This window comes from Furipterus horrens, unplaced genomic scaffold, assembly GCF_987537825.1.
Source record: "Furipterus horrens unplaced genomic scaffold, mFurHor1.1.pri manual_scaffold_17, whole genome shotgun sequence".
NCBI classification, from domain to species: domain Eukaryota; kingdom Metazoa; phylum Chordata; class Mammalia; order Chiroptera; family Furipteridae; genus Furipterus; species Furipterus horrens.
Genome location: NW_028327187.1, coordinates 89,998,626 through 90,024,196, shown reverse-complemented (window position 1 = coordinate 90,024,196; position 25,571 = coordinate 89,998,626). Strand labels below are relative to the sequence as shown.

At 36.8% G+C, this 25,571-nt stretch overlaps 1 protein-coding gene across 10 annotated transcripts in view; it reads right to left on the bottom strand.

The window, feature by feature from the left end:
* Positions 1-25,571, bottom strand: part of CASK (calcium/calmodulin dependent serine protein kinase) — a 419,618-nt gene that overhangs the window by 106,395 nt on the left and 287,652 nt on the right. For all 10 annotated transcript variants that reach the window (XM_090265298.1, XM_090265289.1, XM_090265291.1 and 7 more), the window contains 2 exons: positions 21,908-21,991; positions 5,990-6,089 (listed from right to left, as the gene is read on the bottom strand). In XM_090265298.1, coding sequence (XP_090121424.1) covers positions 5,990-6,089; positions 21,908-21,991 — 184 coding nt within the window. The remainder of the gene's footprint in view (positions 1-5,989; positions 6,090-21,907; positions 21,992-25,571) is intronic.

Here is a 25,571-nt window from a genome sequence, read left to right as displayed (position 1 = left end):
TTTATTAACCAATGTCATCCCAATACATTAAAAAATTAAAAAGAAAATTATTTTAATACTTAATTTGTATAATAGTTCATAATTTCTAAAGTGCTTTTACACTCATTACCTTACGTGATTTGACAATAACCCTGCCCTGTAGGCAAATATTTCTATGTTTAAAAAATCTGCTTACTAGGGTATAATTAAGTAAAATTCTCATTTTTGTGTGTACACTTTTATCATGCCAAAAAAATTCCCTCTTGTTTTCCCCTGCCCCTTGGACAACACCTTTTATTCTCACTGTACAAAGCAAATTCTGGTTATCAATTAAGTTATAAGCAATACTGAATCCCATAATGGAAATTAAGGTTTGGACTTAGCATCTGTGCTACATCCAATTCAAATTATGAAAACTCACATGTGGTGACAAATGCTTTAGATTCTTTCTATATAGAATTTAGTACAGACGCCTCAAAATTTACTGATTAAAAGAAGTAAACTCTGCAAATGTATTCTGTTAGAGTATAGATACTACAATTCTAATGACATTATGCTTATTAAAATAGTCTATGTTTCCAAATAGCAACATCATTGGGCACAAATTTGTTAAAAGTACTTTATTAAAAATTTTTTTTTGGTTTTGATATAACCATTTATTTCATTAAATTTATTGGAGTGACATTGGTTAATAAGATCATACAGGTTTCAGGTGTACATTTCTATGATACATGATCTGTATATTGCATTGTATGACCACCACCCAAAGTCAAATCATCTTCTGTCACCATATCTTTGGCCCCCTTTATTCTTTACTAACCTCCTACTCCCTTCCCTCTGGTAACCACCATTCTGTTGTCTGTGTCTATGAAGCCTGTCAACAACTATGTGAGTGAGCTTGGAAGATGATTATCCTTGCAGTTGGCTCTGCACACGAGATTGCAGCTCTGGACGACAGCTTGACTGCAATCTCATGAGAGATCATGAACCAGAGGCACTCAGCTAAACAACGCCCAGATTCCTGATCCATAGAAACCATAAGATGATAAATGCTGCTTTGCTGTTATTCATTACATAGCAGTAGATAACAAATATGCTATGAGATTTTTATACAGTCATGTACCACTTAACAACGTTTAGGTGAACGACAGACCACATATACAACAGTGGTCCCATAATATTATAATGGAGCTGAAAAGTTCATATTGCCTATTGATGTTGCTGTCGTGGTGCAATGCATTATTCATATACCTTGGGTTTGTGGTGATGCTGGTGTAAATAAACCCACTGTGCTGCCAGTCACATAAAAATGTACCACACAGTTACAGTAGTAGACTATACCACCTAGGTTTGTGTAAGTGCATTCTATGATGCTTGCACAATGAAGAAACTGCTTTAATGACACATTTCTCAGAATGTATCCCCATTGTTAAGTGGTGCATGACGGTGTTAAATCAGCTGCAACTGGAGCTATAACTAATGTAACAGAATGTGACAATGAATTCAATTATTAGCTTCCAGAATTTCTAATTTATCTTTGTCTCCTATATACTTTTCCTCCAGTGAGTACAACATTAAGGTAAAGGTTTATTCTTTTGTTTTAATTGAAATTATTATTGAGATAATTATAGATCCATATGCAGTTTTAAGAAATAATAGGGATCCCTGTATACTCTGCTGTTTCTCCATTGGTAACATTTTACAAAACTACAGTATAACACTATAACCTGAGCACTGACATTGATACAATCCACCTATTTTACTCAGATTGCCTTAGTTTTGCTTGTACTCATTTGTGTGTGTGTGCATGCACGTGTGTGTAATTTCTTAAATACCTTTTACTTTAATATCCTCACATACTCAAATTACATCCCTTTTTAATTAAAATCTAGCCATTATATTGTTCTTCATAAATGTGCTGATGGTAAAAGTTAAGAGACATGAATAGACATAATTTCAGTATTTTATTTCATAGCGCCAAATTTATAAACTGAAAATAGTCAGTAACAAAAAGCAATGAAAATCAGTTATAGACTATGTAATTGTCAAAGGAAAATTCACTTACCCTTTTTCTTGAAAGCAAACTATAAAGTAAAATGTTACCTTTCCCCCAGAATTAACGCATTTGTGCTTGAAATTCAGATGTGAAATAATATTAAGTGCAGTTAAAATTTTAACATTGCCTCTTTTTCCTCTTATGAAAGAAGTGAGAAGTTAATATTTGTATAACAATGGCTCAGGAAATTAAGATATCCAAGTTTTTATTTTATGATCAGGCAGTGTTAAAATTCTCAGTTAAATATTTAAACACAAACAGCCAAGGAAAAAGTCAAGCTGATTATGAACCATGCAAAGCCAAATACTTTTGCATAAAAGATAAACCTTAGAGGAAAACAAAGGAATACCTACTTTCTGCTGCTAGAAGTCCTAGGAGGAAGGCAGCATATGGACAAACAACAAACAGTATGACTTTAGAGCAAGCAGGTTATCAAGCCACAGTTGGGCCCAGTAGATGAGCCACAAGAAGCAGGTCCCCCAGCTGATCCCCAAGTGAGCCCCTGTGATCCATAAGCACATTCACTGTGACTGTTTAGGATTTCAGTCATCAAAATACTGGGTTCTGAGTCTGACTTCTTTGATGTAAAATATGAGAACAGAACATTTGCACTTTGGATTATTAAGTAACAAAGCAACAATATACTGTTTATCATAAGATTAAACTCAACAAATTCTAGTGAATGTATTAACAAATCTTGATAATCAAAACAGAAAAGAATTTCTTATATAAAAATTGTTTTACAATGTAAACAGTATACCTAAACATGTTAGACTCTTATTTAGATAACAAATTGGGAAGTGGATTCATTAAAAATTTTTTTTTTAAATTGTGATTTTAAATAGAATTTTGGGGGGAGGATCAAAATAGGATTGTCAGCTTTTAATTTTGTCAAACAAGATCATTTAAAAAAACCTAACTACTTATCATTTGTTATCATTTCATGGAAAGAATAGAAAAGGCATTGTGTAAAGGTGAAAAGGAGTCATCTCAAGAAAGGGAAGTTGGTGACGTTACGCTTCTCTCTCTCTAACCCCTCCTTTCCTGCCCTCTTACCTCCACCCTACAAGCATTTTTCTCTTTTTGCCATGAGCTTGGAAGAACTTTTAGGTGCTTTGTATTTTGTACTGTAAAAAAAACTCCTGCAAATCTAAATAGAAAGACACGGGAAAGGATAATGTTGGGAACTTAAAATAAATGAAGCAGAATTTAAGGATAAGAATTAGAGATGAATTTAGGTTTGAAAATTAATGAAAATATTAAAAAATGAGATAAAAAATAAAAATATAGATGAGTTAATTGATAAAAGTGTGAAGCTCTTATGTGAATCCAGATAGTTTTTTGTAGCCAATCATACAACCACTGCTTGCAGAAAAGAAAACTTGCTGGCAGATAGATACTGATAAATAATGCTGACAAAATAGTATAATGTCTCCCTTTAAATGACTTGCTTTAAAAAATTAATTTTAGAGACATAAATAATTTCTGATAGTTGTGGGAAAGTTAAGAAAATATTAGAATTTTCTTCAAATTTCTTCTTTGTTCTTTGACTACTTCTTTTTATTTATTTATTTAGTTTTTGCAAAGCAGATGTCTTTTATTGAAATCATAGACCAGGTGCTGCCAGGACCGCTGTCCTCTTGGCTGAGCCAGAAGCTCCAGGCCAAGTATGCCCTCCCTGGCCTCAGAACACTCAGTCCTGTCTTTGACTTTTAAGTATGTAAAAATTTCCTTTTCATTTAGGGCAGGTGATCAGACATGTATACTACATAATAATTCTTCTATCTTTTACTTGCAGCACTTGGACGGTGTTATTTAAAAATATTTAGAGATAGACATTTAGCACATCCAATGAAGATATAGACTGCTTATAAGATCAGTAAGATCCAGAAATTTAAAAAAAGACAAAAAGAGAAATTAGGTGTGACTACAGGAAAGGGAAGGAGAAATGCAAAATTGTGAATAACTAATTTAAGCAAGGGCTTGCAGGCTAACTGCAAGACAGCATAACAAATTTCTTTTTTGTTTGTAAAGTAAGTACTGTAATCAGAACTATTTCAAGCACTTAAGGACTATACTAAAAACACAAAAAATGGGCAATAAAAATGTATTTAATATAAAATAATCATGTCTATAACTAAAGACAATCACTTTCCATAAAAGAAAAACCCAACTTTTCACAGAAAGGAAACAAGAGCTCATTATATTCTTATTAGGCAGAGGTACATATTAAGGGGAAACATTAAAGATCAGGTCTGTGAAGTCATTGCAAGGACCATACTGCTGTGTAGGCCCATTTTGAAAGATGAAAAGGGTATTAAGAGAGTTTGATCTAAAATCTTTAAATATATCCCAAGTATGTGACTATGTCCTATTGTCACTGTATAACATAAAACCATGACTGGGTCCACTCCCCAGAGATAGGGTCAACTGTAATCCGAGTGTGAGGAGAAAAGGAAGAGGTCACGAGCTAAGGAACAACAACAGAAAGCTACAGGTGAAGGGACAAAAACACAGTGACAGGAAACAATAGGAAGCACTGGGTTACACATCTATAAACACAACTAGGGCCTTGCCTTTCCTGTGGTAAGGGCTCTGGGCAATTACCAAGTAGAATAAGAGGAAAACAGCAAGGTCTTCTCCTCAGGTTCTCTTCTCTAAGATTCCCATTTCTGAATTTTTTGGAAATCACCTTCACTCAAAAGAGGAAGGTTCACATCCCAATTGGTAAAAGTCAAAATGAGGAACTACAGGGTGAAAAAAAGTTGGTTTAGAGTTCTTCATATGGAAAATACAATAATTAATAATTAATAATACAAGAATAAACTCTGTGTTTCGTGTACTCACAACTGTAAACCGACTTTTTCCCCACCTCATATATAGCTGCTGGAATGGGAAACTTGATCCTGTTATTTTGCACAAGGTATAAACATGTGAGCATGTACATGCACATACATATATAAACAGATGAAGGAAGAAGCACAAATACTGACCAATGCTCATGGTTCCAACAGGAAAGCAGCATTAGCACATCCATTCTTTCTATATTGCTAATTGTGAAGGACAAGCAACTCATATTTTAGGAACGGCCCTAGGCCTTGAGTACAAAAATCAAATCAACAGTGCAAGGTCAATCGCATGGCAAATACTGAGGGACGTGAATGAAAGAAGAAAAGCTTAGAGCAGAGGACATATGATGCAGGAATTAAATTAATAAAGAAATACATAAATAAAATTAAAAAAACTATACATGCATTTATATATACATATATATTGATCCTATGGATTTTTAGGAAATGATACTTGAGAATACCTCACTGGGAACATCAAAATCTGAGCATTTTATCACATAATTTTGTGAACACTGGTGGGTTTTTTCAGGAATACCTATACACATTTCATCGAAATAGGTAACTCTTGTTCTATGTTCTTCTACCTTGAAGGCTTGTATACATGCATTACAGACTTTGTAAAAAGAGAAGAACTTGTAAATTGTTTCAAGAGATAACTCACAAGACAACTTTACATTGAAAGAGTCAATTAAAAGCAGTGCTGTTCCAAAAGTATGATCTGCTCTGGCTGACGTGGGGCAAATCTTACATCAGAATTTTTTATTGACATAGAAGCTAATCAGAAAGATCCAAAAAGATTGACTACAATGTTTGATTGGATGAAGTGCAATGTTAGGTCTGGAGTAGGGGAAGGGGAAGAGGCAGTTCTGAGGTAAGAAAAAAGTGAAATGATGCTTTTGGAACAGAAGGGGAGAACAACTCTGGTATTCAAATTAAAAGGAACCAGACACATGTGGATGGGATTTGGTTGCTGACAAACTTCCTCAGAATCCCCTATGGCATCTGACTAGATTCACAGGAAAAAAAAGCTTATTCAGAATGCAAGAGAAAAGATGTATACACCAAATGATTCACACTGGTGAATGGATGAATGATCCATTACCTGAGGAGGTAGGGTCTTCAGAGAAATCTGGCAACTCTTCAGGAGGATCCCCATAGAATGAGTTGAATTTGTGACTGGACACAGCTGCTAGTACTGCACCCTAAAGCAAAGAGATGAAAAACTATTAAAAAAAATACAGTATTCCCTCACTTATTGGGGGTATTATGTTCTAGATCTCCTCGCGATAGGTGAAAATCCGTGAAGTAGGAACCTTACATTTATTTTAGTATTTATATATATTTTAAGGCTTTATAAACCCTTCCCACACACTTATAAACCAATCCCAGTCCCTTATTAACCTTTTCCACACTTTTGTAAACACTACTTATGTTCTTAAACATATTCTACACTCTTAGACCTATGTAACTTTAACAACATACGTATACAGTACTGCAAAATCCTGCAATATAGCAAAAAATCCGCGATAAATAATTAAATATAATATTTTTAAAAATCCCGCGATACACTGAGGCTGCGATAAGTGAACCGCGATATAGAGAGGGACTACTATACATAAATATAAAAAGTTTATTAACAAATGGTCATTTAAGGGTTATTCAGAAAGTAAAATATACAGGAGATGACAGCTAGAAACGGGGTAGTTTTTCTCTCTCTTTTTTTGGCTTTTCTTTTCTAATCCTCATCCAAGAATATGTTTATTGATTTTAGAGAGGGAGGGAGGGAGGGAAGGAAAGGGGGAGGGAGAGAGAGAGAGAGAAAGAGAGAGAGAGAGTGTGCTATCAGTGTGAGAGAGAAATAGAGATCGATTTCCTCCTGCATGCACCCCAAGCAGTGATTGAACCCACAACCTAGGTATTTTCCCTGACGAGGAATTGAACCTGCAACTTTTTGGTGTACATGATGATGCTCCAACCAACTGAGCCACCCAGCTAGGGCAAAGAGGGGTAGCTTTTAAATGATTTTTTTTATTTCCTCAAATTAATCACATATTCAAGTACCAGAAAAACACTGTCAGCGATCGCAAAAGTATATACAACTATTTACATCTTGAACTCAAACACGCCACAACTGGAATATTCTGCAGCCTCTAGAAAATGATGCTGAAGAAGAATGTCTAATGAAATGGAAAGATGCTTGTGATGAATTAAATAAAAAAGCTTTTAAAACAATCTACAGTATGATCTCAGTTTTGAAAAAAAAGGTTAATATAAGTATAAGAGACTGAACATATAATTATCTACAGGAAGTAGGAATATGAGTCATTTTTCTTTTTTTCTCCTTTCCTTTTGTTGTTAACAATGACTATGTATTTCTCTTGTATCGTCGTCGTCATCGTCGTCGGCAGCCGTCCGTCTCGAGAGACGATGGTGTAGCTTCTTCAGAGTCTATCTGCACCGCCGAGAATGGCTGTGCAGTCCGACTCGGGAGTGACATCGTATCTGTCTCCTCCCGTGTTGAATCGACATCTTGCGATGACGCTGAAGCTACAGAGCCTGGGCAGGGTGATATGGAGGGTCTGCTGTTGCCCATGCAGCAGACCCCCCCTCTCTTCGCAGCTGAAGGGTCCAAGGGAAAGACTGAGTCAATACAGCTTGGCTTCAGGTGCGCCGCAGGAGTTGCCGGTGTTGACTACAACGTCAAACCGCCTTAGGGACTCCGGCTCCGGATTTTCTGTCAGGGTTTACTCCCTTAGCCTTTCCCCTGAAGAGGTATGCCGCAAGGCAGCGAAGGTTTTTTGGAGTCAGAGTTTTCCTTCTCTGATGTACCCTGACTGGAAGATCGAACCAGCGACACTTAGCTCACAGGCCGACGCTCAATCCACTGAGCTAAACCAGCCAGGGCCATTCTCTTGTATAGTATTTCTTAATCAAGCCATGCAGAAGAATCAACTTGAAAAATCCTTGAAACAACTGCCTGTGACTCTTAAATCACATACATAGCCTGTCCTGATTCCTAGTTGAGAATCACTGTCCTATTGAGTGCATGACATCCCTTAGGACTGTTAGGTGGAAAATGGCTGGGAATTATCATTTTGGTAACAAGAAAAACTATAAAGATTATTTTGTAAAAGTGTTAAATTCTGCAGATGTGTTCCTTGGCTCTGCCACTTTCTGGCTGCATGAAGCTACTTGAGTCAATCATTTAACCTCTTTAGGTTTTCCCCTTTGTGAAGTGAGGACATTAAAACTAACATAACTTACCTTACAGTATTGTCAAGTCATAATGTAGATGAAAGTGTTTGGAAACCGTAAAGCATTTTGTAAATGCACATCATTACTAACTCTACTAATACGTAGCTAGAACACGAGCACAAACTTTTGCTGGTCTAGGCAAGAAAGGGTCATGTAGGTAATACTATCAATTCACTTAAGTAGTCTTAAGTCTAAATTTTACATATTAAACTCTTGGGATTTTTCTGAAAAGGAAGATACATCTTTTATGTATGTAGGCATTTAATAAGTATATGAAAACATTAATAGAAATGCATTTCTGCAAGATTCTTTTTTGGTAGGGGAGGAATCATGTTAGGGTTTCTTTCCACAGACAGAAATTGAAAAAGAGACAGACTACAGAAAGGGAACAACAAAAAAACCCAGAAAAGCAATCTTGATGATACTGTTCCAGGCAACTTTTTAGATATCTAAAAGTCTACGGTTAATGCAAGAGAGGTTCTTATGCAGAATTCTATAGTCAGCTACCATGATGAAAATGCTGAGGTCTTTCTACAACAGAAGCTCATTTTACTTTACATATTATCTATGTCCCCTCAAAGCTGAGTGGGGAAGGAATTTTCAAAAACCCAATCATATGTATCCCACAAACTGAAACTAAAATTTTAGAGATGCTTTATTTTTATTTCCTAATGGAGTTCAATTGAGTTTCTTAATATGTTAGTTTTATGCTTCAAAGCCTGTTTTAGCTATCACTGAAGTCAAAGATCTAGAAATACTTATATTATTAGGAAAGCACTATTTGAAAGAGCCTTGAAAAGTCAATTCTTTTGAAATAATAGTAGCAAGTTCCTAATTTATCTGCCTGAGGACTAGTGGTTTTGTTTATTTAAGTTATCTAAACTTAGTGACTGCATGCAGTTTTAATTTTCAACACAAAGCTATTAGTAAAACTGCAAACATGGTTCTGAAACACTTTACGGATTTATAGAATTTTATTGGAGTTTGAGAGTCAACCTTAGAGATGATTCATTCTAAGAGACTAATTTTGCAGATGAGGAAACTAGGTTCAGAGAAGCTTAGCAATCTGTTAAGGTTGTTGCCAACTTTGCGATAGAATCAAGAATAAACACAATTGAGGTCTTCTATATACTCTCCCCAGTCAAGGGTTTTTACTATACCAGGGGTCAACAATATTTTTCTGTAAAGGACTAGACAGCAAATATTTTAGGGTTGAAGGCCATATCGTTTCTGTTCCAACTGCTCAATTCTGCCATTATAGTGTGAAAACAGCCATAGATGATACATACATGAATGTACATGCTGTGTTTCAATAAAACTTTACATGTAAAAATAGGTGGTAGGCCAGATTTGGTTCCCAGTCCATAGTTTGCTAAACCCTATACTACACTATTGCTATTAAAGAGCTCAGATCTTATACAAGTAGTTCTTAAAACTGTGTACATCATTAAATCCTCTATAAAAAGTTTTCTATCTAATTTGGTGGGTATACTTTAGTATGTTTTGAGAGTAAAACATATTGACTTCGACTTAAGAAGACTATTCTCAATGTGTTAAGATAACTAATATTAAAGATGCAATTTTCTTTTTTAAGAATTAAAAAAAAGATTTTATTTATTTATTTTAGAGAGAGGGGAAAGGAGGGAGAAAGAGAGGTAGAGAAACAGCAATGTGTGGTTGCTTCTCACACGCCCCCAACTGGGGACCTGGCATGCTACCCAGGCGTGTGCCCTGACTGGGAATCAAACCGGCGACCCTTCGGTTTGCAGGCTGGAACTCAATCCACTGAGCCACACCAGCCAAGGATAAAGATGCAATTTTCTATTGAGCAAATTAACCTAGAAAAAAGGTAAGATTTTAAACTCGAAGAAAAAGAGAACTACAAATAATTAATTCTTGATGTAATCATAATTATAATTCATATGTCAAACATCAAAATGAAATGCTCCCAGCCAGATGATTCTGTCTCATTTAAGGGAGTAGAAAATAAGAAAGCAGTTAACTCAGACTTCTGCTAAGTTAAACTATTAAATTATGTAAGGAGACAGCAAAGTTAGAAAGTAAGGAACACGAAGGTTGAATACAGATGTATAGCTGACTTGAAGACAACAGCAAAAAACCAATACGGACTACATTTTTGATGCTAACTGATCTCAGAAACCATGAAGTTTGATAGGTATAAGGGCAGGTACATTTTAACAAGTCTAAATACAAAACACACAAGTATAAAATGTAGAATAACTGGCTTTGTACCTAAGAAGCAAGGTAACACACAGTCATAGTGTGATATACTGACAGGGGAAACCTATCAGAGGGACGTACAAATGGGAGTGTGACACAGAAGTCAAGAGAGGGTCTTCTTACTAGGATGCATAACACTGAACTCAAAGCCTTAAAGTCAGAGAGGGTGAGGCTGGACAGAGATAACCAAAAGGCTGGGAAATCTTTCCAAGGTAGAAATGTTAAAAGGATTTCAGTTGATTACATTTAAGTTAGGTCCTAAATTACATCAGAACCTCTGATCTCTCTCCTTATAGTCTCAGCCAAAGCTATCATTCAGTATAGTCAGTATAGCCTATACACATATGATACTCAAACATAAGCTAAACACAAGTCTAAAACCTGGAATTTTATAACATTGAGTAGGGATATATGACTATAGAAGGCTAAGCTGTCTTCTATGAAGAAAATAAAAAATGAGCCTCTCAAATGTAGTAGATGTGACTATATTTAAGAGAATTGCATGGCATCGATATCTTAGGAATCCTTTTGGCCTGTAAAAAAAGTACTCTATAAAAGTGGTCTTTTAATTTACATAACTTTTATTTTTATTAATTTTCTAATGTTTTATTGATTATGCTGTTACAATTGTCCCAATTTCTTTTCCCTTTGCTCCCCTATACTCAGTAACCCCTCTCCCTCCAGCAGTCCCTCCCCCTTAGTCCATGTCCATGGGTCGTGCATATAAGCTCTTCTCACACCCACCTGTCCATCCTGCTACTGTTTCTTAATTGCTGCACCATTTCCCTTACTTTTCCACCTTGCTCCTCCCAGTTGACCTTACCCCCATGCTCCCCATACCTATGATTCTGTTCCCACTCTAGTTGTCTGTTTAGTTTGCCTTTGTTTCCATTCCCTAGCTTCTGTTGTTGATATTTGTGATACTGTTTTCATTTTAATGTTCATAGAGTGGATCTTCTTTTTCTTAAATAAGTCCCTTTAGCATTTCATATAATAAGGGCTTGGTGATGATGAACTCCTTTAGCTTTACCTTGTCTGGGAAGTACTTCATCTGCCCTTCCATTCTGAATGATAGCTTTTCTGGGTAGAGTAATCTTGGTTGTAGGTCCTTGCTTTTCATCACTTTGAATATTTGCAGCCTGCAAAGTTTCTTTTGAGAAATCAGCTGATAGTCTTATAGGCACCCCTTTGTAGGTAATTCTCCTCTTCTCTCTTGCTGCTTTTAAGATTCTCTCTTTATCCTTAACCTTTGGCATTTTGATTATGATGTGTCTTGGTGTTGTTCTCCCTGGGTCTAGTTTGTTTGGGACTCTCTGTGCTTCCTGTACCTGTATGTCCAATTCCTTCCCCAAATTTGGGAAGTTTTCCTTCATTATTTTCTCATATAAGTTTTCCATTTCTCGCTCTCCCTCTTCACCTTCTGGCACCCCTATGATTCAGATGTTGGCACATTTAAAGCCATCCCAGAGGTTTCTAAGCCTCTCCTCAGTTTTTTCAATTCTCATTTCCTCCTTCTGTACTGGTTGTCTATTTCTCCCTTATGTTCTAATTTGTTGCTTTGAACGCTGGTTTCCTTTCTTTCACCACTTGTTTTGTGCGGGTTTTCCTTCATTTCACCCAGGATAGCCTTCATTCTTTCCCTGTCCTGTTTAATATTTTCTGTCAAGTCTGTGAGCATCTTTATCACCAATGCCTTAAACTGTGCAGCTGTTAGATTTTCTATCTCCTCATCTGTTAGGCTCCTTATCTGCTCGTTGCTTAGTTGTGTCACTGGGACCTTGATCTGTGTCCCCTTCTGGGCCGTACTTCTCTGTCTCCTCATCTTGACAGTTTTCTGTGTTTGCCTCTGTGTTTTGGGTAGGGCTGTCGCACCTGTTACGTTATAGGGGGCAGAGCCTTAGGTATTCGTTAGTGCTGGCAACTTGTTTCACCACGTTTTTTGCCCTGTATGTGGGGGAGAGGTCTGAGAGGGAACAGTGCTGGTTGCTGCTGCTTTTCCAGACACTTCTGTCCCTTCCCTTATTAAGCAAGCTGCCTCCTTTTCGAGACTGGTAGCTTCTTCCTCCACCCCAACCCGCACTGGCTTTCACAGTCAGAAGCAATGTGGCTCTATTTTCCCCGGCACTGGAACCACAAGCTGCCCGGTCTGGTCTGGGGCTGAGATCTGTCTGGTTTGGGGCTGAGATTTCTTCTTGGCTTTAAGCTGTATGACTGTTTTTTGCCACGGCTACAATTGCTGTACTGCTAGCCACACACCCACCAAGCACTGCCTCCGCAACTGCTGCTCCGCTCCTCTTTCTCTCCATCCCAGCTCCGCCCCTCCTACCTTTCTGGCTGATGATTTCTTCTTTATTTCTTTGCTGAATTTCCCTGTAGTATTGATTTTCTGGTTTTTTTTCCTTTAGTTTTGAAGTGGTTGTAAATTCCTTCTTAGTTGTGAGATGCAGCGTTTGTATTTATGTCTCCATCTTGGTTGGAAGTCTACATAATAACTTTCAAAAGCCACACTGCTAACTTAGGAAGGAATAATTCTACATTTCAGAATCAAAAATTCATATAATTGATTTGTAAAAGCAATATAGGAGGTTCAAAATCACTTTAATTATTATTTATGAAACTCCTCATACTAGAATAATAGTTTTCAGCTTTTGGAATCAAAAGTGCATTTTAGACACTAGATTTACTGCTGACTAGCTGGCGCCTGCAAATGCCATACTAACTGACTGCCTCTACACAAACGCTCACTATAGGACAGGGTTGCATGCAAATGCTGGCTTTCATGAGAGCACAAAGGTCCTTGATAAAGCCTCGTTAGTTCTTGTTGGATTAACAGAAAGGGGAAGAATGCCAAAAGGCTGCTATTAGAGACTCGTGGTAGACCTCTCAAAAGGTGCTATATAGGTGTAAACATTACTCTTGGAGGTGTCAGGACTCCAAATAGCAGTGCTGTACAATAAGACTTCGTGCAAAGATAGAAATGTTCTATATCTGTGCTGTCCAACACAGTAGCCATCAGTCACATGTGGTATTGGGCACTTGAAATGTGGCTACTGTAGCTGAGAAATCAAATTCAGAATTTTATTTAATATTAATAGATTAAAATTAAAATTTACGTAGCTACATACGTCTAGTGGCTACTGCACTGGATAGAGCCGCCAATTCTAAAGTATTGGAAAACAGCATTCCTAAACAAATTGTTTTTAGTTCTGCAAAGTTCAGTAACCTGAGACCAATTGGTAAGTCAGCAATGCATGCAGGCTATACTTCTGCAATTTGAAAAATCAATAAAAATTTCTTTAGACAGTTATCAGAATTCTCCCTCACTTTCTGTACATACAAGGCATAAATGATTTTATCCCCTAAATTGAATCATGTGGATTCAACTCACCATGTCCTGAACTGACTGCAATAAGCTTACCCAAATACAGAATCTTGCAGCATCTTGTAACAGAATTTCCTTGACATACTGCACTGTAGGAAATTTGCTTGCTAAATATAGAAATAACTCATGAAGCAAAGGGGACAATTTCTAGAACAGATTCCCCCCTGAACCTCTTTCCTAGGTAGACAAGTTCAGACATTTAGACACTCCGCCAGTCCCCTTTCCCACCTTTCCACCACTCCTCGCCTCTTGCTCAGCAACTTCTTCAAGTAGGTGACAGCTAGGGTTAGAGTACAGGTATGCCTCTTTAGGAGGAACACAGGGCACAGATTTTCTACATAGGCTAGATCATGCAATTGATCCTATGTATTCTAATATTCAGTTTGAGAAAATATGATCCTCATCATATCTAGTTCCACACTCAGGCCTGTGTAGCTTATTGAGCTTAGCATTAAATAAAAGGGCACAAAACCCCAAACCCCAAAACTAGCATATGAAATGTCTGTTAATCAAAATGGGGAAAAGAAATTTTCCATCATCATTCACAGATGTAAAGTAAAATAGTGAAATAAAGGAGAATAAAAAGAAGTGTATTATAATAATTCAAATCACATGCAGGGTTCCATAAACTTTTTAATAATCTAGTTTGAAACATAACCTGAAAATGATATTATGGTTTCTATTTATCCAAATAATTTTTTCATCATTGCTGTCTCCTGTAGTCTGCCGTAGAGGTTAAATGCCAAAATGAAAAGTACAAATATGGAAAGGAACAATTTCTGATTGTAGAGTGTTGATACTATTATAACCAATAATGAGTAATTGTCTTGAAATTTCAGCAAAGTAAAAATGAGTAATGTTTTATATTCTGGCATGGAAGAGTTCCACAAAACTTTCTGAATGAGAAAAAGGTTCAATGGCAAAAACAATAAACTCACTAGCAAAAATACTGTTTGGGTATAAGCCTTTGAGGGCAAGTTATTTACAGAGATAAAAAACTTAAATATATGCATATACTTTGATGCCAACAATTCCAGTAGCAGAGCACGTAGCCTAAGAATATAATCAGAGCTCTCCAAAGATTTATTAATGAAAACAGCCAATGCAATATTTATGGCCATGGAAAACTGGAAGCAATCTCCATGTCTAACTGCTGGTTAATTAAATTATGATATGTACAAGTGATGGATTTTTGCAGAACCATTACAGCTTGTGCTTTAGAGTAATAACTCCCAATAAGGTGAACATATCAGAATTACTCACAGAGATTTTCCAATAAACACACACTCCTTCAACCTGCATGCCTGGAGCTGAGGGAGGAGGCAATCTCTTCAATGAGTTGAGTGGTGCAGTGAGCCACTGTTTCTATGGGAATGTAGTAACTCACATCTCTCATGTGCCAAAGGGAAAGCCAACATTTAAGAATATTTTGTCACATGGTATAAAAAAGTGGGTTATGTGAAATTCACATAACATAAAAGTAACAATTTTAAAGTGTCCAATTCAGTGATATTTACTAGATTCACAATGTGTGGCCATCACTTCCGTCTAGTTCCAAAACATCTTCACCCCCTCCACTCCTCCAATCCCTATATGCATTAAGCAGTCATTACCTAGTACCAGGAAACCACCAATTTTCTTTCTCTATGGATTTACAGATATAAATACTTAGTCTATGTCTTTTATTGCATGTGGATATACAGTTGCCTCAGCATCATTTGTTGAAAAGACAAGTCCTTCTCCATTGAATTGCCTTGGCACTTTTATTGAAAATCAACTAACCATAAATATAAGGGTTTATCTCTGAATTCTTAATTCTGTCTCATGATCTACATGTCTATTTTTATACTGTAACAGTACCACAGTGTCCTGATAACTATAGTTAAGTGTTGAAATGGAAAAGTATGAGTCTCCCAACTTTGTTCTTTTTTATAGACTGTTTTGAGTATTCTAGGTCCTTTGCATTTCCATATAAATTTTAGGATCAGTTTGTCAATTTCTGCTAAAACTTTGAGGGATTTTTTTGACTCTTTAGATCAATTTGGGAAGAACTGTCATCGTAACATTATTTTGTCTTTCAATCCACGAACATTAAATATTTCTCATTTAGATCTTTAGTTTCTCTAATTCTTTTGTTAAATTATTCTTTTTTTATCCTCACCTGAGGATATTTTTTTTTATCTTTGCTTTTAGAGAGAAAGGAAGGGAGAGAGAGAAACATCGATGTGAGAGAGCAACATTCATCAATTGCCTCCAGTACACACCCAGACTGCAGATCATATTCACCTGGACCAGGGATCAAACCTTCAACCCAGGCCTGTGCCCTGACCAGGAACTGAACCTGCAATATTTTGGTTTATGAGAACACACTCCAACTAAGTGAGCCTTACCAGCCAGGACATTAAATTTATTCTTAAGAACGTCATTCTTTTTGATGCTATTGTGAATGGAATTATTTCTTAACATCATTTGGAGGTTATTCATTGTTCATATACAGAAATACAATTCAATTTTATATACTGATCTTGTATCCTGTGACCTTGCTAAAATTGTTATTTCTAATAGTTCTTTGAAGATTACTTACAATTTTCTACATACAAAATCATGTCATTATAAACAAAGACAATTGTACTTTCCAATCTGGATGCCTTTTATGTTGTTTTCTTGCTTAGTTGTAACTAGAGATTGAGTATTTGTATTTTTATTAAGTTCCCAGGTGATGGTGATGCTGTTGGTCAGGAGAATCACACTCGAAGAGTGACTGCTCTAAAGGATGTGTATCATATAACTGATATGATACTAGATGGAAGTAATGGAAGAGAAGTGAATATTATATTACAAGTATAAGATCCTGTCTAGATACTGTGAAGGAAAATGACTGAAATGATCAGAAATGTCTAAATGTAATTACTCTGGAAGAAATATAGAAATAGAGATTATCTAATGAAAGATTTGTGTTCAATATATATAAAAAGCCTTTAAAAACCTCAAAATGTTACGGTCAGCGACTGGAAAAAAAGCTAAAATTGTATGGAGTGTCCATTAAGGGATTACAGTTATATAGAGTACCAAATCAAAGGTATTAACATGAAAATCACAATAAAGCAATAACAACAATAATTTTAATAGTAAATAATATCTATGGAGCATTTATGATTGCTAAGTACTGTTCTAACTGCTATAATGTATTAATTCATTAAAACCTTACAACAATCCTATAAGTTAGCTATTATCATTATCTCCATTTTATAGGTAAGGAAGTTGGGGCACAGAGAATTTAAATAACTTGCTCAAGTTTACACAGCTTGTAAGTGTCAGAGCCAGGATTCACTTAAGGCAATGTAGCTCCAGAGCCATAACGCTGTATTCCCTCTCTTTCTTCTTGCCGTCAACAATAAAAATTTCCTACCTCTGACTAATAACAAAAGCAATTTTCTATTGTTCTCTGTGAACTTCCCTTTTAATCACTTCAAAGGAAGTGATAAAAATTGTTGTCTACTATTTAAGACGTTTAAAAACAGGGTCTGGGTGGAAGGATCGTTACGTAGCTGTTCATTTCTGAAAATAAGTTGTGCGGTGGGCTCTGGAAGCCAGGTAAATTGCAGTCTCTGTTCCAGAAGCTTGCAGAAAAGGCAGAATGAGAATTGCTTCCTTGAGGAGGGTAGGTGTAGCATGCTTTAACCAGAGTGGCTGAATCACTCAGAATACAGCTGTAGCAGAAGCTAAAAAACTCATAACTCTGCTGATCGTTTCTAATTCAAGGTTGTTTGGTGGGTCATGAAACTTTAAATATTCCTGTAAAGGGATGTGGTAAATTCACATGACCCCTTTCTGCTGTGACAGCTTGGCCTTGTCCAAATAACTCTTAGTCACCACTTTGGCTATTTTAGGCCCAAGTCTGATTTTGTTGTTTCTTGCGATTGAGGCAAACCTGAAGCCTATGGTAAAAGTCTTGTACTTGGTCACTGAAAGGTTCAACCCCAGACAGAATAATGTCACATAGGCCAAAGCAGCATTAGAGTTAAGAAGACTTTAAGAAAGAATTGAGAAAGTAGCATAATTAATGTTTCTTGGGGTGGCGAGAACTAACTTCAAAAACAGCTGACCAAAATTCACTTTGGATAACAAGGTTTTTTTCTTTTGTAGGCTATATTGGTTCAGGTGTATATCAAAGCAAAGAAATTAAAGTCCTGGGAAACTTCTTTGGGCACCACCTTAATAATTATGTTTGCCAAGGACTTATAAAACAAAGAGAGAAGAGCCGGTTTGAACCCCTGCTGCAAAAACAACTGGGAGAAAGGCTTAATTGGGAATAACCATCAGCAACAATGACATGCTAAAATTTCCCTTGCTCTACAGCAGTGCTGTCCAAGAGAACTTTATGCAATGATGGAAATGTCCTGTATCTACACTGTCCAACACAGTAGCCACTAGCTGCATGTGGTTACTGAGGACTTGAAATGTGCTAGTGTGACTGAGAAACTGACCTTTTAATTTAATTTTTTTACCCTCCCCCACGGATATTCCTCTATCGTTTTTAGAGAGAGAGAGGAGAGAGAGAGAAAGAGCAAGACAGAGAGACATTGATGTGAAAGACAAACATTGATTGACTGCCTCCTGCAAGCACTCAGACCAGGGATTGAACCTGCAATCCATGTATGTACCCTGACCGAGAACTGAACCTGCAACCTTGTAGTGTACAGGACAACACTCAAATCAACTGAGCCACACCAGCCAGGGCTAATTTTATTTAATTTTAATTGATTTAAATTTAAATCACTGCATGTGGCTTGTGGCTATCATGTTGGACAGTTAGTTTAGCTCCATAAAATGATATTGTGGCCTACATAGTTTCCCAAAAATTCATATAAATGTCCTCATAAGTCTAGAGTTGTATATAACCATTCAGATATTTCAGGGCTTGAATAATAATTAATATTATTGCAACTTATGACATATCTGAAAATATTTACAAAGACCAGTTTTATAGTTGGCAAGGAGTCACATGGCTAAGGACTACTAACCAATCAATCATTTAGAGGACAGAGTTTTTTTTTTTTACAGTAACCAAAAACAATTCAAACGCAAGTTAATTTTAAGACCATAATATAATAGTTTCCTCTGTTGTGGGGAGGGGCAAATGCTATCGCATATAATTTTTGCTCAGTGCTGGAAAGATTCCATTCTTTTATGTTGGGTCTTCTAAAAAACCTTTTAAAGTCAAATGGGCTTCCCATATGGGGTAATAATAACCAAAAAATAAATGGGAAGGTACCTGGGAAGAATTTTAAAAAGGTGAGAAAAGTAATCCAAATATATTCTAGTAGACCAAGGTAGTGGGGATTTTTACTGCTTTGTGATGGTAGCTCAATCCTAGTTCCAATTCTCTTTTTTGGGGTGGGGGAGTTCTTTTTAAAAAAAATTTTTTGAGGGAAGAGAGGGAAAGGGATTAGAGGTAAGAAGAAAACTCCCAGTCCACCTCAAGCGGCCTGTTGGAGCAAGGGGGGAGGGGGAAGAGGGGAGGGTAAAGAGAGAATGGGGGAGGGGTGGAGACTCCTGGTCACCCAAACGGGGCCTGTAGGAATTGCTTCCTATATCTTTAAAAAATTTTTTTAAAAGTATATTTCATTGATTATGCTATTACAGTTGTCCCAATTTTTTCTCCTCTGCCCGGGACCTCCCTTCCTTCCAGCAATCCCCCTCCTTAGTTCACGTCCATGGGTCATGTATAGAAATTCTTTGGCTTCTCCGTTTCCTACACTATTCTTAATGTCCCCATTTATTTTGTACCTACCAGTTATACTTCTTGATTCCTGCACCTTTCCCTCCATTCTCCCACTTTCCCCTCTCCACTGATAACCCTCCAAATGATCCCCATATCTATAATTCTGTTCCTGTTTGAGTTGTTTGCTTGGTTTGTTTATTTTTTTAGAGTCATATGTTGACAGTTATGAGTTTGTTGTCATTTTACTGTTCATAGTTTTGATCTTCTTTTTCTTAAATGTGTTCCTTTAACATTTCATATAATAAGGGCTTGGTGATGATGAACTCCTTTAGCTTTACCTTGTCTGGGAAGCACTTTATCTGCCCTTCCATTCCAAATGATAGCTCTACTGGATCGAGTAATCTTGGTTGTAAGCCCTTGCTTTTCATCACTTTGAATATTTCTTGCCAGTCCCTTCTTGCCTGCAAAGTTTCTTTTGAGAAATCAGCTGACAAGTCTTATGGGAACTCCTTTGCAGGTAACTCTCTTCTTTTCTCTTGCTACTTTTAAGATTCTCTCTTTATGTTTAACTTTTGGCATTTTAATTATGATGTGTCTTGGTGTGGTCCTCTTTGGGTCTAAATTGTTTGGGATTCACTGTGCTTCTTGGACTTGTATGTTTTTTCCTTTGCCAAATTAAGGAAGTTTTCTTTCATTATTTTTTCAAGTAAGTTTTCAATTTCTTGCTTTTCCTTTTCTCCCACAGGTTCCTAAGCCTCTCCTTGTTTTTTTTTTTTCAGTTCTTGTTTCTTCATTATGTACTGGTTGACTGTTTATTTCTTCCTTATGTTCCAATTCGTTGATTTGAACCCCAGCTTCATTCCCTTCACCATTGGTTTCATGTGGATTCTTCTTCACTTCTTCCCTTATGCATTTGCCATACCCAATCATGTCTGTCAAGTCTGTGAGCATCGTTATCACCAGTATTTTAAACTCTGTTAGGTTGGCTATCTCCTTGTCGCTTGGTTCTCCCTCTGGAGCCTTGACCTGCTGCCTCTTTGGGGCCATACTTCTCTGTCTCCTTGCCTTGACAGCCTCCTGTGTTTGCCTCTGTGTCTTAGAGCTGCCACGCCTATTACTTTGTAAGGGGCGGAGCCTTAGGTAATCGTCAGTGCGGGGCGACCCGTTTCACCATCTTGTGGGGCTGTATGTGGGGGAGGGGTCAGAGAGGTGACAGTGCTGTTTGTTCAGCACTCACCCCTTTTTCCATCACTTCACCCCCTTCCTGCATGTGACTGGCGCCCCTCTAGCGGTTGCCCTGCTGATGGTTTCCAGAGTGGGTGGGTTCGTGGGTGTTCAAGGACTGTGGGGCTTCTAAACAGACTCTCATGAGAGATGGGCAGTTTCTTCCATGACCCCAGCCCCTACTGGTTTTCACAGCCACGCTTTATTTTCCCGGCACTGGAACTGTGAGCTGTGCCATCTGGTCTGGGGCTGGGATTGCTCTCCAGGTGTCCCTCCCAGGTTTTAAAATGCACGACTGCTCTTTCCACTGGCTGGCTACAGCCACTGCCTTGTTGCTACCACCATCCCCACTACAGCTACCACACCACGTCCTTTCGACCCTGGCTCCACCCCTCCTACATGTCTGGATGAATATTGCTTTTTATATCTTTGTTTGTTGGACTTCCATGCATTTGATTTTCTGGCAGTTCTGGTTGTTTTTAGTTTTGAGGTAGATGTAATCCTTCTTATGGTTGTGGAAGGAGGCAAAGCATGTCCACCTATGCCTCCATCTAGTCTGGAAATCCCCTGGTTCCAATTCTAATTCAGTGTTGTTTCCATTGAACTAAACTCTTTTTTTTAAATCCTCATTTAAGGATATGTTTATTGGTTTTAGAGAGAGAGGAGAGAGAGAGAGAGAGAGAGAGAGAGAGAGAGAGAGAGAGAGAAACATCGATGCAAGAAAGAAACAACAATTGGTTGCCTCCTGTATGCACCCCAACTTGAGTCGAACCCCAAACCTTCTTTGGCATATGGGACGATGCTCCAACCAAGTGAGCCACTTGGTCAGGACTAACCCCACGTTTTTTTTTTTTTTTTCTTTGTGAAAATATTTGAGAAAACAATCACGGATAATAGTAGAAACTGCTGTTTTTAAAGTAATTTTATCCCTGCTATAAATTTTAAAAATAATATGAATTTAATATATGATTAATCTTCCATTTATTATAACATTGTTTAGATTCATACTTACATGCTACCACAGAAGATTTAAAAAACCAAAATATTACAGAAATGATGGTAATTTTTGGAAGTGAGAATTTAGCAAAAAGAAAAACAATAATCAAACACTAGGATATATTCATGGGCCCTGAAACAGAATAAAAACATTATCATCAACTGTATCTGTCTGGCTTTTTGATGATTTAATTTACCTTTAGTTTCCTCCTTGCATTGAATTTCCTCAGCTGCTCTACTGTTTCTGGAAGATGAATCTTGTAAGCATAACGATCTCTCTCCTATAAAAGACGAAAGATAATAAACACCCATACTGTTTAAAAAATTGAAGAAGCTTAACCTAAAACAAATGATAAAATCCAAATTCTTAAATGTGAAACTTAAATTGAATTCTAGCAGACTGGAGGTTTTATTCCATGATACTGGCAAACATTCTCAAAAGAGGCATAAGAAGGTCAAAACTAATATAAAAATTTTAGTTTCAGCAATAATAAAGGGCTGAAATAACAGGTCATGTAATTTACAGATATACTGCTAATTAATTAATCATATGATGATTAAGGTATGAAGTTACCTTTGACATAATCTTGTCAGGTAAAATGAACATTTCAAAAATTAACTCCACAACCGATTCAGCATTCTAAGTTGTCAGGAATAAATGGATTAAAAAAAAAATCACAGTACTTTCAAACTAGAACAAACTTCAGGGCCATCTAATTCAAACACTTCCCCGTGTGGGATCCTCTTCAATCCCTGATGATGATCATTCTTTTTGACCTTGTTCAGTAAGGGATCATTACTTTATGGCAGCCCATTACAATTTTAAGAAAGTGAAAATTTTTTTCTCAGCCTGGGTCCATATCAGGCTTGTTTGGGCTAGCTCTGTCTTCTGGGGCATCACAGAACAAACATACTACTTCTTGCATATAATAACCCTTCAGTAGTTAAGAGGGGGCTCATGCTTCCACTAAATCTATTCTTCTCTCTGATAATGTCTCCAGTTACCTCAACTATTCCTGATGTATATTTCAAAGCCCTTGTCATTCTTATTATCCCCTCACTTTGGTTCTACTCTAATTTCTCAGTGTATCTTAAAGATTTATATGCCATAAGTATTTATTTCAGAAATATTTCTTGAGAGCCTACTATCTGCCAGGCATTGTTCTATGTACTTGAGATACACAAGTAAACAAAGCCAACAAAGATTCAGGCCTGCACGTAGCTCATATTCTGGTGGGAAAGATAAGAAAATTCAAAAAAGGTAAATTACAGAGTATGTTAAAAGTGCTATGGAATAAAGCAAAAACTAAAGTAAAGTAAGAGGGATTGGGAACATTTCAACTTAAAATAGGGGGCTCAAAGTAGGCCCAATTGAGAAGTTGACATCCAGAAGAAGTGAGGGAGTGGTCTAGGCAGAGATCAATGCAGAGGCCCAAAGCAGGGAGTATGCCTGGAATTTTTGAGAACTAGCAAGGAGACCCATGTGTGGAGTAAATAGTAGATCAGATCAGAGAGGTGACAAGGCTTGAGTAGGACATAAAAGGCCTCTGGCTTTTATTCTGAGAGGGAGAGGGAGCTACTAGAGGGTTTTGGCCTGGAGTGACATCATCTGACAGCTGTAAAGGAATACTCTGTTTGTTCTGTTGAGAATAGATGTGAAGGGGATGAGGGTTAAAAAAAAGCAGGGAGATCAGTTAGGAGGCTATTGCAATAATGCAGGAGAGATGATAGTGGATGAAATCAGATCGAATAAATAAAAAGAGTAAAAAGGAGGTTGACTCTGAATATATTTTGTTTTCTTCCCCCAATTTTTACTAAGGTATAATTAGCATAAATGGAATTATTCAGTATGTACTCATTATTGTCTAGCTTCTTTCACTCAGCATAAAGATTTTGAACTTCATCCATGTTGTTGTGTGTATCAGTAGTTCATTCCTTTTTACTGCTGAGGGCATTCTGTTTTAAGGATATACCATAATTTGTTTATCCATTCATCTGTTCATGGACCCTGGGTTGTTTCCAATTTTTGGCTATTACAGATAAAACTGCTATGAACATTAATGTACAACTCTTTGTATGGATATACATTTCATTTTTCTTAGGTAAATACTTATGAGTAGAGTGGCTGGGTTATATTATGAGTATGTTTAACTTTCTGAGAAACTGCGAAATTGTTCTGCAAAGTGGTTGTACCATTTTACATCTCCATAGCATGTATCAGTTCCAGTTGTTCTACATCGTCGCCAACACTTAGTGTGGTTAATCTCTTTCATTTTAGCCATTCTGACACATGTGTGTACAGATTTCTCACTGTGGCACTAATATGTACTTCCCCAATGACTAAGGACGTTGAGCAACTTTACGCGTGAATACTTGCCATCTATATATCCTCTTTGTTGAAGTGTCAGTTCAAATCTTTTCCCATTTTGAATTTGGTTGTGTTTTCTTATTATTGTGTTTTAAGAATTCTTCATATATTCTGGATATATAATTGGCAAATATTTACCCCCAGTTTGTGGCTTGTGTTTTCATTTCTTCACAGTGTCTTTCCAAGAACAAAAGTGCTTAATTAATATACTTTGAAGGTAGAGAGACCAGGATTTTCTAAGAGATTGGATGTGGAGTGTGGGAGAGGCAGGAGTCAAGGACACACCAAAGTTTTCAACTGGAAGCAACTGGAAGTCTGACACCAACTGAGATGGGAAAGACTGCAGATGCAATCGATTTTGGGGGGAGGGTGAGATCAGGAAGAGATCAGGACTTTAGTTTTAGGTATGTTATGCTTGAGATACATAAAGTTCAAGTAGAGATTCAGGTAGATACTTGGACAAATAAGCTTGAAGTTCAGGAGAGAAGTCTGGACTGGAAATAAAATTTTTGGGGGGGCATAAACATTTAGAAGGGATGAAGTATTAAATTAGTACTCAACTATGACCTAGGCACTGAATTTGGGAATTTCATAGGCATTATCCCATTTTTTTAAAACAACTATATAGGATAGTAGAGATAATGCTAGACATTAGTTATTTCAAAAGTCATGGCTCAAACCAGACACAATTGTCATCACCATAGCTAGTGTTCACTGAGGGTGTACTGTGCGCCAGGCTGTTCAAGTGCTTTACATGTTTATATTATTTATTTCTCACAAATGAGATACACATCATTATTACTGTATTACACAGTGAAAAAAATGAGATACATTATACCAAATGAAGATTAATTAGTATGGGGTGAAGTGGGCCTATTACTTTCCTTGATCTGGATACTATATAATATTTGTAAATTAAGTTCAAGATGATATTATTATTATTATGTAACTAAAATTCTTGTTTGCATATGAGTGACTTCTAAAATCAAATGTTTTGGGACTATGTACTTAAATAATTTATTTTTGAATTTAAATGTAGTATTTTACAGTTAGCCTTGTCAAAATTTCACCTTATTATATGAAAATTCCTAAAAAATGAATACAAGCACTTCAAAATTTATTTTCTATATTAATGACTAAAAGTAAGAAGAGTTCCACTGGAGAGCAAAATTGTATTTTTCTTGAGTACACATACAATACTCAATGTCAAAATGACTACAAGTTTCGACTCTGCTAGATTCTGTGTGCCAATGAGCATCTTCAAAATGATTTTTCATTATCTTTAGGGAACTTGACCTTCTTCCCGTGCACTAAGCCAAAACAGGTCCACCAGTACAAAAGATAAAAATTTATCAATAATTAACTAGCAGAGAGAAGGATAAAATTACTATTAAGAACAAGCAATAGAATCTTTTAATGGATTGCTGTTACTGATTATGGATTACACATTTGACATGTGTTATGCCTGGTAATGTTTAATTAACATAAAGTGT